The 14,027-nt window shown below is 40.9% G+C and overlaps 1 protein-coding gene across 4 annotated transcripts in view; it reads left to right on the forward strand.

Moving 5' to 3' along the window:
• Nucleotides 1–14,027, forward strand: part of LOC126272290 (uncharacterized) — a 369,363-nt gene that overhangs the window by 311,129 nt on the left and 44,207 nt on the right. For all 4 annotated transcript variants that reach the window (XM_049975054.1, XM_049975052.1, XM_049975050.1 and 1 more), the window contains exon 5: nucleotides 992–1,188. In XM_049975054.1, coding sequence (XP_049831011.1) covers nucleotides 992–1,188 — 197 coding nt within the window. The remainder of the gene's footprint in view (nucleotides 1–991; nucleotides 1,189–14,027) is intronic.

Consider the following 14,027-nt stretch of genomic DNA (forward strand, 5'->3'; position numbering starts at 1 on the left):
AGTCTGCGATGGAGCTCCGTATGCCACGGCAAACTGGCTGACACTGATGGCGGCGGTGCACAAATGCTGCGCAGCTAGCGCCATTCGACTGCCAACACAGCGGTTCCTGGTGTGTCCGCTGTGCTGTGCGTGTGATCATTGCTTGTACAGCCCTCTCGCAGTGCCCGGAGCAAGTATGGTGGGTCTGACACACCGGTGTCAATGTGTTCTTTTTTCCATTTCCAGGAGTGTAGTTCAAATGGCTCTGAGCACTATGGTACTGGACTTCTGAGGTCATCAGTCCCCTAGAACTTAGAACTACCTTAACCTAACTAACCTAAGGACTTCACACACATCCATGCCCGTGCCAGGATTCGAACCTGCGACCGTAGCGGTCGCGCGGCTCCAGACTGTAGCGCTAGGAACCGCTCGGCCAGCCCGGCCTACCCAATGAACCCAAATATGTTTCTAAATTGCGCAGATGATAATTCAATAGACAACAGAAATGGGGAGAACTGAAAAATATGGTTTAGCCAATTAGCCAATTCAGTCACCTTACTTAAATCCTAGGGGACTCTTATGTGATGAACTTCAGAGAGAGCTCATAAAATCGAGGTCATCTCTTGCTGAAGATCTACGGAATAATCTACAGCCGTGTTGGACTGCAATATCTGGAAAAAAAGAAACTCTAAAAAATCTCATCTCCAGAATGCCAAGAGTATGTGCACGTGTTCTGAGGGGAAAACGTGACTACTTTCAAGATGATGAAATCAAAACCATGTTGTATTTTACCTAATGATAGAGAAAGAAAACATTCAATTTGTTGATCTGTTTAGCATGCGAAATGTGTTTCTACACTGAAACAAAGTATATAATTTTTATCATGGGTGATGGAAAACTCTAGACCGGTAGAGTGTTTTGAGGGAGTTTCCGTCGCTATAAAAGCCGTACCGGCCCACGGCAGCCTGAAATGGCTCGAGGGAACAAACGAGGTGTCGGCCTCTGTTTACAGGGCCTGAGGGAGCTGTCGTGCGCCGCCCGCCGGCACGGGCTGTACGCCGTGGTCAACCTGCCGGAGAGGGTCAACTGCACCGGCTGCCCCTGTCCGGGGTTCCCCGTCACCGCCGACGGCGAGGAGTGCCCGCCGTCTGGCGCCTACTTCCACAACACCAACGTCGCCTTCGACCGCACCGGCACCATAGTAGCCAGGTACCGTTCCGATCCATTCAGGCAGGCGCCTACCGTAACAGCCGAATCTGTCGAGTCCTAAGTTGTGAGACTGTGAAGCCTAGATGCACCCGTCGGTATACCGCAATGCTTTGAGAAATACGAGGAAGTTATGTTAATCAGACTCAGTCACCTGTTAGCCATGATAACGCCGAGAAACACTGATACGTTGTCTTTTTTTGCTTTAGTCTAACACAGAGTAGTCAATAATTTCTACCTACCGCTCAGTTCTATGTTTCCGTTGGTAGTAAAATTTTCTAACCGCCCACCATTGGTTCCACAGTTGTGTTGAATTATAAAGCACGGAAATAGCTTTACTTTACTAAATTTATGAAGCAGAGTTACAGCACGTACTAATAGTTAGCAAATACTTTACCGAATGTATCATAAAGAATCATCCGATTTAAAAAAAAATTACGTTCTTTGAGATACGTGCTTGAACAAAGTAGTGTTGTTAAGCGTAACTTCTCGAGTATTACATGGATACCGCTAGGTAGCAGCAGTGTGCGGCCACTTCAGTTCCAGTAAAAATGCTGTCGGGACAACAGCAATCGTTTCGTGTTCTACGATTTGCGCAGTGCGGTTCAGTAATATCTGTTCAGCATGACTTTCGTACTAGGTATGGTGTGGATCCTCCTACGGCACAGAGCATTAGACGATTGCATGAACAATTACGAGGAAAAGGTTGTTTGTGTGAAAGCAAATCGCGAGGCAGCCCCCCAGTGTCTGACATATACGTCTACATCTACATCTACATTTACGTGATTACTCTGCTATTCACAATAAAGTGCCTGGCAGGGTGTTCAACGAACCACCTTCAAGCTGTCTCTCTACCGTTCCACTCTCAAACGGCACGTGGAAAAAACGAGAACTTAAATCTCTCTGTGCGTACGCTGATTTCTCTTATTTTATCGTGACGATCATTTCTCCCTTTGTAGGTGGATGCCAACAGAAAGTTTTCATGAGAAGACCCCGTCGCAATGAAAAACGCCTTTGTTTTAGTGATTGCCACTCCAATTCACTTATCATGTCTGTGACACTATTTCTCCTATTTCGTGATAACACAAAACGAGCTGCCCTTCTTTTTACTTTTCGATGTCATCCGTCAGTCCCACCTCATGCTGACCCACACCGCACAGCAATACTCCGGAATAAGGCGAACAAGAGTGGTGTAGGCAGTCTCTTTAGTAGACCTGTTGCACTTTCTAAGTGTTCTGCCAATGAATCGCAGTCTTTTGTTTGCTCCACCCACAATATTATATATGTGATTGTTCGAATGCATCCGCCATAGTTTCACAAGGAGTCCGCAGAAATCCGCTCGCCGTGCAGCTCGACAGCTCAAGGTGCCCCCCATGTCCGCCTGATGTGTGTTGCGTCGATGTTTACACATGAAACAACACAAAATCCAGATACTTGAAGCTCTTCGCGTAGGTGACAAACAATAAAGTGTGGAGTTCTGTAATTTCGTACTTGGGTAAATGGATGATGACAGTTTTATTCCACGCTAAGTGTTTAGTGACGAGGAAAAATTCCATTTAAATGGAAAGATGAACCGCCATAATGTGAAAATATGGGGTACGGAACAAGCTAAGAAGTTGTGCAACATGAGAGGGACTTTGCAAAATTTAATGTTTTTTGTGCAGTTTCACGGGAAAAGATGTATGGTGCATTTTTCTTTACCCAGAACACTGTTACAGGATGCACATATCTCGGTATGCTTGCGAAATTTCTTTTCCCACGACTGAATCGAACGACTTCATTTACCAACAGAATGGGGCACCACAACATTGGCATCTGGAAGTGCGGCTATTTTTAAATGAAAGGATTACTGAGTGATGCATTGGTCGCACTGGAGCAAATGATTCAGCCTTACATTACTGGCTTCAATGGTCACCGGACCTGACTGTATGTGATTATTTCTCGTAGGGTTTATAAAATACTTTCTTTATGTGCCTCCATTACCAACAACTATGAGTGAACTGAGACATCGTATAACTGCAGCTGTGGAAGCTGTAACTCAAGACATGCTCGTAGCAGTGTGGGAACAATTTGAGTACTGCATTGACGTACGCCGTACATCTCAAGGGGGCATGTTGACAGCTATGGAAAGGTCGACAAAAACTTTTTGAGTTTGCCTTTCATCAAAAAAAAATTCATGGTATATGTTTATTAGTTTTAAAAATATAGACATGCCAAATCGGATGATTCCTTCTGATGCACCCTGTATTTCAATATTTTATTAAAACCTAACGAAAATGTGTTTAACTCTCCCACCTTCCGCCGCCCACCATCAAAGCTCGAACACACACTAGTGGGTTGTACGGACAAGGTTGACTACCACTCTCTTAACACATGCAGTCACGACAGTGCTGCTTGTTTTTGTCGTACACTGCAGTAAGAGCGTGCCAAACGGCCAACATGCTTAACTACTCAGTAAGACATGTGGTGAGCGCGGATCGAACTGTCAGTATTTTTTCTTAATGAAAGAGAATGTGAGTAGAGGAATACGTTGGACAAACAGCAAAAAAAGGCACTCAAACACCCTTTGACATCACTATATTTGAATACCTTTATACGAAATACTAATAAACAACAATATCGGCGCAAACATTAGCCACACAATAATAAAACGGCCTTAATATGAAGATCAACAAAACTGCTCTTGTTTCATAGGCCACAAAACAAGTATTCCATTTATTCTGAATCAAAAACAAATAATTCTGCGGCATTTTTATGTCAGTGTGTCAACACGATCTTTCAGTGTGCCGGTGGTATGACGTTTTCAGCAGGTAATGTTAATCATTGTTCTACCTGACTTGTAATAATACAATGACTACACAACGTAGATTAAAATAGTTTATTTTCTGTTGTAAATGTCTGGCATTATTTATTGCACTTCTTTCTGTTTAAAGTGGAGTATTATTATATTATAAACATGATCCAATTTGAGATTACTCCATACTTCTAGACACTAAAAACCACAGAACGTAAAGAACTCTCACTTCTTTTATTCTACTTGAACTGCATTGATATATTATTGTGATCCCGCTTCACGGCATAAATCTTTACCTAAGGTTGAGCTCTCTGCACACACTTTTGTTGTCTCCCAAAACTAATCTCTTCTGTTCTCTTTAAGTTGAAGGTCATTAATCTTTTATTAAGGGTCTCAACTATCGCGTTTACTATATGTCTGTTGCAAATGTCTTTTCATTCAACAGTTTATTTGATGCCAATGTGCTGCCTGGAGCCTCTCCTGTGACAGACTGCTTGAGAATAGTGGGAATGAAATGCAGATTAAGTGAATTGTTATGTAATGAGCGTGTTTTAATAAAGATAGAAACATATATCTATCGTTAATTCGGGTACTTCGTATCCCTTGTTGTCATTACGAAGGAAATAAATTTTCCAACTATCGTCCTACTGATTACAAAGCAGAATGAAATGACATGGAGTGTCTTTCTTATCTACGCGTGAAAGTACACGTCCTTTTATATTTCTCGTGAAATAGTATTTATGTTCTCTTGGTTACAGGGTAAGCTGAAATTACGAGTACATTAATCAATGACTGGTTACATATCTTCATGTATACGATATGGCTTTAGTTATTTAAGTTATGAGTTTTACTGTGTAGATGACGATTTTACAATCATCCAGAAATCAGACTAATGCCTGGAATGTTGATAGATGCTAAAAGCTAATTAAGTACGAAAATGAGTGTCAGCGAGGCATAACCGAATATTTATCGGTTGCTGTCAGAGGGCAGGACAATCCGAGTACGATACCTAGGGGTCCCACAGTAATACGGGATCTCTTGATTTTTCATTGTCTACCTTTATACTGATTTATCTTTCCATTTCCGGACTGAAATTTTCAGCATTTCACCCAACGTCCAAAATCTCTTAAAAAATAGGATCGTAATGAACAATTGTTTAGGCTATGAAACATGTCACTTGGATGTAAATGTAGTAATTAGTGAGCACTAGTACATTTGCCGAGCCTTGAAATATCGTTAGACAAGAATATGATTGTTCATCATAATTCTTGGCGATATTTTGTAAAATGTTTCCACGCTGAAACTATCTATCAATACGTCGCTATACTCTGTCTTTCGACATTTTGAGAATCCCTTGAGATGTACATCACCCTACTTGTAAGAACATGGGAAGAATAGTTGTTCCTACGTCTCATTCCGAACGACAAAGATGTATTATTTTGTGACTAATTCCGATACAGTCTGTGTCACAGCAATGGCTGCATGCATATTAGATATTCCTAAGTTTACCGTAGTCAGGCGGTCAACATTGCTGAGTGATATGACGTAGAAACACTGCTTTCAATGGTTTGGGGTGCCATTAAATACAATAACCGATCTTAGTTCCTCCATACTGAGGGCCATCTGAATAGCCATTGCATCGAGGAAGAAGTACTGTCTATCGCTCAGGCAAATGTCGTACCCTACTTTGATAGGAAAACTCAAAATCATATATGACGACGATTCTGTAAGAGTGTATACTTTATATATGTGTTCACCTGATATGAAACCCATGGAATGTGTCCTCGACATAGTTAATGCTAACTAAATAGGACTCATTGCTGAAGTTACTTTGTCGAGTCACTAAGTTCGAATCACTAAGGTATTTAACACATTAATATCGTTCAACGTCGTCATCCTAAAGAAGATATAATTATGTTGGTATTTTAGAGAGTATTGATCACCCTAAAATCATAGGAGATGCTCGTAATCTTCCGAATTAATCAATTTCTTATACCCTTCATAATACAGAAAACGTAACATAGATACAATAACAGTTATTTAGAACTTCATATGTGTAACACAATACAGAATGCGATCACTGTTTTCAGAAGTACATATCACATGTAATGAGAATAATGACGAAATTCGGATTTTGCAATTTGATTCCGTTTGAAAAAACGAGTTTCTGTGATAGAGCGTGTTTACCGTTTACGAATCATTTGAGCCAGCGAAATAACTTCTCTTGCGCGTACAGCTTAAAACCATTCTTGGTTTTCGAAACTGTTAATATTTTCTTCGCTTCTCTGTTAAGAAATGCCGGAGACTTCAAAATTCATGCACTTTAATTAGAAAGAAATCTTGCAGTTACAAGTGTGTAATCAGAAACGTTCAGTAAGTTTTCATGGACCTTGCGTTTTGATTGGTGCGAAAATAATCAAACTTAGTTGAATATGTTTGCGTCAAGAACATGTTGTTGGTGACAGAGGAAAAAAGAAATATGATCTTACAGTACATTATACTTTATGTAATATTATTACCTGTATAGTAAGCAAACAGTGAAGGAAACAAAAGAAAAATTGGGAGTAGGTATTAAAATCCATGGAGAAGAAATAAAAACTTTGAGGTTCGCCGATGACATTGTAATTCTGTCAGAGATAGCAAAGGACTTGAAAGAGCAGTTGAACGGAATGGATAGTGTCTTGAAAGGAGGATAAAAGATGAAAATCAACAAAAGCAAAACTAGGATGATGGAATGTAGTCGAATCAAGTCGGGTGATGCTGAGGGTATTAGGTTAGGAAATGAGACACTTAATGTAGTAAAGGAGTTTTGCTATTTGGGGAGCAAAATAACTGATTATGGTCGAAGTAGAGAGGATATAAAATGTAGACTGGCAATGGGAAGAAAAGCGTTTCTGAAGATGAGAAATTTGTTAACATCGAGTATAGATTTAAGTGTCAGGAAGTCGTTTCTTAAAGTATTTGTATGGAGTGTAGCCATGTATGGAAGTGTAACATGGACGATGAATAGTTTAGACAAGAAGAGAATAGAAGCTTTCGAAATGTGGTGCTACAGAAGAATGCTGAAGATTAAGTGGGTGTATCACATGACTAATGAGGAGGTGTTGAATAGGATTGTGGAGAAGAGAAGTTTGTTGCACAACTTGACTAGAAGAAGGGATCGGTTGGTAGGACATGTTCTGAGACATCAAGGGATCATCAACTTAGTATTGGAGGGCAGCGTGGAGGGTAAAAATCGTAGAGGGAATCAAAGAGATGAATACACCAAGCAGATTCAGAAGGATGTAGGTCGCAGAAGGTTCTGGGAGCTGAAGAAGCTTACACAGGATAGAGTAGCATGGCGAGCTCCATCACACCAGTTTCAGGACTGAAGACCACAAGAAGAAGAATCACCTTTCATGAAATGGACTCTCGTTTCCAGTAATAACAGCTAACGTATTGCTCTGTTCCAATATCATCCCCGTGATAATAAATAGTATCAGTCATATTCATTTCTGCTCCAGGGATGCTCTTCATTAATCTGTCATTAGGGGTACAGCTAAATTTAAATGAATTCCCCTAATTTCAGGGATATTTTAATTTCAAGAACGTTCTTGTTGATCATCTTTTAGCAACAGGGCATTTGCTCTTCTAAATTAAATTACCTCAGGAAGGTACGTGAATTAATTAGACGTGATCATAAAGCTTTTAAACTGTACAGATTGTACACAAGCGAGAAACAATTTGTATTTGTTATTCATTTCCCAGTTATCTGAGTACCAACAGGCAACACAGTGCTACGAATTATATTAATTATTGTTTCAAACCTACTACCGGCATAAATTTTCGTTTGTCAGGACATATTCTTTACATTTCACGTCCACGATTTCTGAATGGATTAACAAGTGTCATATTGTATCGATACATTTCATTGGCTTAAATAATATTGATTCCAAACATTTCCTTCCATTGAATTGAATTCAAATGGTAAAAACTAATACAAATACCATATTTCTGTTACTACGACTATCATTCCCTTTATACAGGTCTACTAGTGTTACTTCATCACTGTTAACATCATCACGACTGCGTCACTGTTGCTTCGAAAACTTGAACTGCCCTTCTGCCCCCATTATTCCACACCGTTTCTTTTAGCGCCCTAATGTACTTACTCCCACAGATTTGTTGGTCGCTAATGGATCCATCCTGATACCACCTCACCCATTGGGTATTGCGTTCTAGACTGGCAGGGCAGCATAGTGGAGGTATTCTCTTTGTTGCAGTCTGTATTACGGCTCACTGCAATATAATGCAGCCACGTTTCTGAAAACCGTGGCACAGACACGATGGAGTCTCTAGGAAGTCATTCTCTTTAGACAACGCAGCCTTCTGTAGTCTTCCCTCGACCCGTATGGACAAGATTAGGCGGCTTTCTGACGAGAAAGTGAAGTATAGGGGGTTGAAAGAATGGACAGTTTGCTGTGGAGTACTTCCTGGATACTGCAAGTTCAGTGTCGTCCACGATAGCATAAAAATTAAAGATAATTTCACGTTCAACATTGAGCATAAGTCATAACTGAGAAAATTCTACTGTCTAACTCTGTAGACAAGTGTGAGTAACTTGTGAATTGAATAATATCGATTCATTAAAGCTCGGAATAATTAAAATCTTAAGCTGTCATATAGTATGTTGTCGGCAATGCTTGTAGTCGTATCGATGAAGAATGTCGTCTGTAAATTGCTCACGCCACGTAATGAAGGCGAACAGTAGCGTGAAGTTCCCCTAGCACACTGTGCACAGATTTGGCTATTAAACTGAATAATTTACTGTAAGCTCAGAGGAAAATTGAATAAGTTAAGCAGAAACAAGAAGTTATACTTGAACTGTTGCTCTTGGGAGTCGTGCTTGTAGGTCGGTCGCGAGATTTGCGTGTCTTTGCGGCGTTACGAAGTTATTCTCTTGTTCAGCAAACTTTGTGCTACTGCTGTAGAGGGGATTGTCTGTGATTGAATCAGAACTTCGCTATCAGAAACATTGTTTTGTAAGCCACTAACAATATTTATGACAGAGTCTGGATTAATAAAATTTTATTTAGTGCGATACTTCAAGAATTTAACAGCGTCTTACGTGCTTCTTGCCAAGTTATTTAGGATCGTATTTCCATTCGTATGCAACTGAATTACATCACTCTCTACGGATAATACAGCTTAGTAGTGAACTATTGCTATACGAGGTAGTTACCAGTTACATACCCACAGAATAAAGGATGATATGATGATACTGCTTAACAGGTATTAGACCAGTTTTTAACTTTTTCTGTTCCCATGTTTCCATAATATTTCTTGCCTCAGAAACATACTGTCTACGAAATTTCGTATGACCTGAACCATACTCTTACACGAATGCATGCGACGATATACATAATGATTCTGATAGTGGATCTTTTTTCTGTTGCTGGTGTAGAACATTCATTGATGTTCTTCTTCCTTTGTTTTATATGTTTCAAAAATCATTTGTAATTAAGGCTACATCTGTATCTACAAGATTGCTCTGCAATCCAAATCAAAGGCCTAACAGAGAGTTCATCGAACCACCTTCAAGCCACTTTTCTATCGCTCCGCTGTCGAACAGCGCGCGGGAAAAGTGAACATTTAAGTCTTTCCGTGGAAGCTCTGAGTTATCTTATTTTGTTATTATCGTCATTTCTCCCTATTTAGGTGCGCACTGTAAAATATTTTAACACTATTAGGCGAAAGTTTGTGACTGAAAATTCATGAGAAGGTCCTGCCGCAGCGAAAAATGCCTTTGTTTTAACGCTTGCCTCCACAATTCGTGTGTCATATCCGTGGCACTCTCTCCTCTATTTCGCGATCATACAAAACGATTTGCTCTTCTTTGAATTTTTTCGATATCCTCCGTCAGTCCCATCTGATACGAGTCTCATACCGCACAGGAGTGCCCCAGAAGCGGGCGGACAAGCATGGTTTAAGCAGTATCTTTAGTAGATCTGCTGCATTTTCTAAGTTTTCTGCCTATAAAGCGCATTTTTAGTTTGCATTCCCCACAACATTATCTGTATGATTGTTCCAGCTTAAGTTATTCGTAATTCTAATTTCTAAACATTTAGCTGAATTTACAGCTTTTAGATTTCTGTGATTCATCGTGCAACAAACATTTAACGAATTCCTTTTACCTGTAGCACTCACGTCGACGACCTCACACTTTTCATTACATAGAGTCAACTGCCACTTTTTCCACTAAACGGATATCTTCTCTCAATCATATTCTTATAGTTTTGATCATCTGATGAATTTATAAGAGGGTAAGAGACGGAATTATCCACAAACTGCCTATGGGGGCTGCTCAGATTTTCTCCTAAACTGTTTGCGTAGATCAGGAACAGCAGAGGGCCTATAACACGTCCATGGGCAACGCAAGATGTTACAGCTGTTTTATTCGATAACTTTCCATTAAACTTCCTGGCAGATTGAAACTGGGTTCCGGACCGAGACTCGAACGCGGGACCCTTGCCTTTCGCGGGCTAGTGCTCTGCCATCTGAGCTACCCAAGCACCAAGGAGAGATTCTGTAAAGCTTGAAAGGTAGGAGACGAGGTACTGGCAGAAGTAAAGCTGTGAGGACGGAGCGTGAGTCGTGCTTGGGTATCTCAGTTGGCAGAGCACTTGCCCGCGAAAGGCAAAGGACCCGAGTTCGAGTCTCGCTCCGGCACACAGTTTTAATCTGCCAAGAAGTTTCATATCAGCGCACACTCCGCTGCAGAGTGAAAGTCTCTTTCCGGGAACTTTCCATCAGTTACTACGCGCTGTGAGCCTTCTCACAGGAAATCTCGAATCCACTCACTCAACCAAAACAATGCTCTACAGACACGCAATTTGATTAGAATTCGCCCGTGAGGTACGGTCCCAAACGCCTTCTGGGAATCAAAAAATATGGAATTTATTTGATATCGGCTGTCAACAGCACACGTCACTTAGCGAGAATAAAGGGCTAGTTGTATTTCACAACAATTACGTTCTTTGAATCCGTGTTGGCTATTTGTCACTCAGTCGTTTTCTTCGAGATAATTTACAGTGTTCGAGCAGAGTATGCGTTCAAAAATCGTTCGGCAAATCGACGTTATTGATGTGGGTCTGTAATTCAGCGAATTACTTCTATTTCGTTTCTTGGGTATTGGTGTGACTTGACTCTACAGACGGTATATCTTGAGTAAGTTATGAGCTTAGTAATTAATAAATACCAATGAGGCTCCAAAAACTGTGAATAATTTTGATTTAAATTGATGTGAAACCTGTGACGTAAGCTTTTACGGAATTATCACAAATTCCCTTATTCGTGGCGTTTTAAAGTGTCTTTGTCTGGCGCAAGGGAATAGTGCTGGCGCAGCTCCTGTTCCTTATATTATGTAAATGGTGTGCCTTCTAATATGGCAGCTGATTCTAAAATATTTGCTTACTGATGACACCAGTTTGGTAGTGAAGGATGTTGTGTGTAACATAGGGTATGTATTACATAGTGCGGTTAAGGACATAAGTTCACGGTTCGTAGAAAATAAACTGATGCTAAATCACTGTGAGATTCAGTTGTTAGTTCCTAAAACACTATTCAACTAGAACTAATATTTTGATTACACAGAATGTGGATATCGTTAGAGAGTCTGAACAATTAAAATTCGTAGGTGCTCAGATTGATAAGAGGCTGTTGTGGAAAACATGTTTTCGTGATCTTGTTCGAAGACTTAATGCTAATACATACACCAGTAGAACATGTCTCAAAGAAGTAATGGTACAATAAGAAAATTAATCTACTTTGCTGATTTTCATTGACTTATGGCTTATACAGGTTGTTTCTCCTAAGAGCCGTCAGGCGCATTTTCTTTGATTTTTCAGTAGATAATTGAAATTTCATTTATGCGTTGCCTAGCTGGACTCAGCCAGAACCAATAGTGTTCGTCGCGTTTTCTTGAGGCGCTCAGCGTATTGGGCAAGCATGAGTTTATTTCCAAATACAAAAAAAAGACTTTTAGAACCTAATTTTATTTGCCTATTAGGATGAGCGGTCACAGATTAGTCTAGTGGAATGTTGCTATTACCGATGTGAACTGCCAGGGAGAGTAAAACTCGAGGAATAACCAGTAATCCAGCAGCTATAGCACTGCCTTAGCAAGTGCTTACTGCTACCGCCAAGCATGCAGGGCCACAGATTCGCTGCTGGATTGCTGTTTATTCTCCGTGTTTTACAGTCTCTCTTACTGCATATCGATAAAACGAATACGGGACTAGACTAATTCTGTGCAGTCTACCGAATGGGCACATAAAACTCACTTAATTCTGGACAGAAGCCTAATCTGCATTTCGATGCCAGACGCGGTGGCCGAGCGGTTCTAGGCGCATCAGTGCGGAACCGAATGACTGCTACGGTCGCAGGTTCGAACCTGCCTCGGTCATGGATGTGTATGAGGTCCTTAGTTTAGTAAGGTTTAAGTAGTTCTAACTTCTAGGGGACTGATGACCTAAGATGTTAAGTCCCATAGTTCTCAGAGCCACACCTCTTCTTTCTTATGCATTTCGATCACACATAGTTGACTCTCGTCAGGAAGGATTACATAATACTTCTGCGTACATTTCCTGCAAACTACTACAAGAATTAAAAATGTTTACTAGTAATTCGCACACTTGCAAGTCAAACTGAAGAGTTTCCTCTTGGATCACGCCTTCTGTTCTGTCGGGGATTTTCTGTAAAAGAAATTAAGGAAGTTCGCTTGTTATATTGTTCAAAGTGGCTCTGAGCACTATGGGACTTAACTTCTGTGGTCATTAGTCTCCTAGAACTTAGAACTACTTAAACCTACCTAACCTAAGAACACCACACACAACTCTATGCCCAAGGCAGGATTCGATCCTGTGACCGTAGCGGTCGCGCCGTTCCAGACTGTAGCGCCTAGAACCGCTTGGCCACCCCAGCCGGCTTGTTATATTGTTGTTCACGCTTTTACGGTAGCAGAAAAAAATCTCAACTCCAACTTGGAGTTGTGTGATATGAACTAAAGTTAGTAAGCGTTTCTCTACACATGAAAGATGATCCCAATTCAAATTTCGCACCAGTCGCATAAGAGAGGCCCTAGTGGCGCCACTATGAGCACGAAAATCATTTTTCTTTAAATACACTCTTTAATGGTCGTGAGCGTCGGTTAACTTTGAGATTGGACGTGAAGAGTTGATGTTAGTCCAGAGAGCCTTTAACGCCTTAAGATCCCACTATCAACATGTCAATGAGTTTGAACGACGTAAAGTAATAGGGCTACGAGAAGCTGGATGTTCCTATTTCTGAATTGCAGAAAGTCTTGGCAGGAACATTACCACTGTACATGATTCCTGGCAGCGGAGGTCACGGGAATGTACGGTCGCAAGAAAACCGCGTTCCGGACAGCCACGTGGTGCTACCGAGATGGAAGACCATCGTGTGCGGCATATGATTCTGGCGCACCGTACTGCATGTGCAGCAACAATTTGAGCAGCATTTGGCGCCACAGTGACACAACTCGCTGTTGCAAATCGGTTACTGCAAGGACAGTTCCGAGCCAGACAAGCTGTAGCGTGTAATCCGCTGAAATCAAACCACCTCTGTTTGCGACTTTGGTGGTCTCAAGCGTGAGGTCATTCGATGGCAAGGTGGAGGTTTGTTATATTTTCTAATGACAGTTGGTTCTGCCTTGGTGTCATTAATGCCGTGTGTTGGTTGGAAGTAGTCCAGTTGAGGACCTGTATCCAATCCGTCTGCGTGCTGGAATCAGTGAACCTTCTAACAATACCACCACTTGCAAAGTAGGTTAGAAATCAGATTAATAATGTTGCTCACGCAGCATATGTTCACTTTATCGGGCAACAACAAAGTTATTGACTGTGGATGGTATCGTCAGAATGGAAATAATGAAGTCACTGTAAAAAATGTCATTAATTTTGGGCACTTATCTTGAATGGATTCCCACGTAGATTTCGTCGAACTTGTTATGGCTGACTTGTTGGTTCTAGGGTGATTCCACTTTGACTGC

The sequence above is a fragment of the Schistocerca gregaria genome, chromosome 5, assembly GCF_023897955.1.
Source record: "Schistocerca gregaria isolate iqSchGreg1 chromosome 5, iqSchGreg1.2, whole genome shotgun sequence".
In the NCBI taxonomy this organism is placed as follows: domain Eukaryota; kingdom Metazoa; phylum Arthropoda; class Insecta; order Orthoptera; family Acrididae; genus Schistocerca; species Schistocerca gregaria.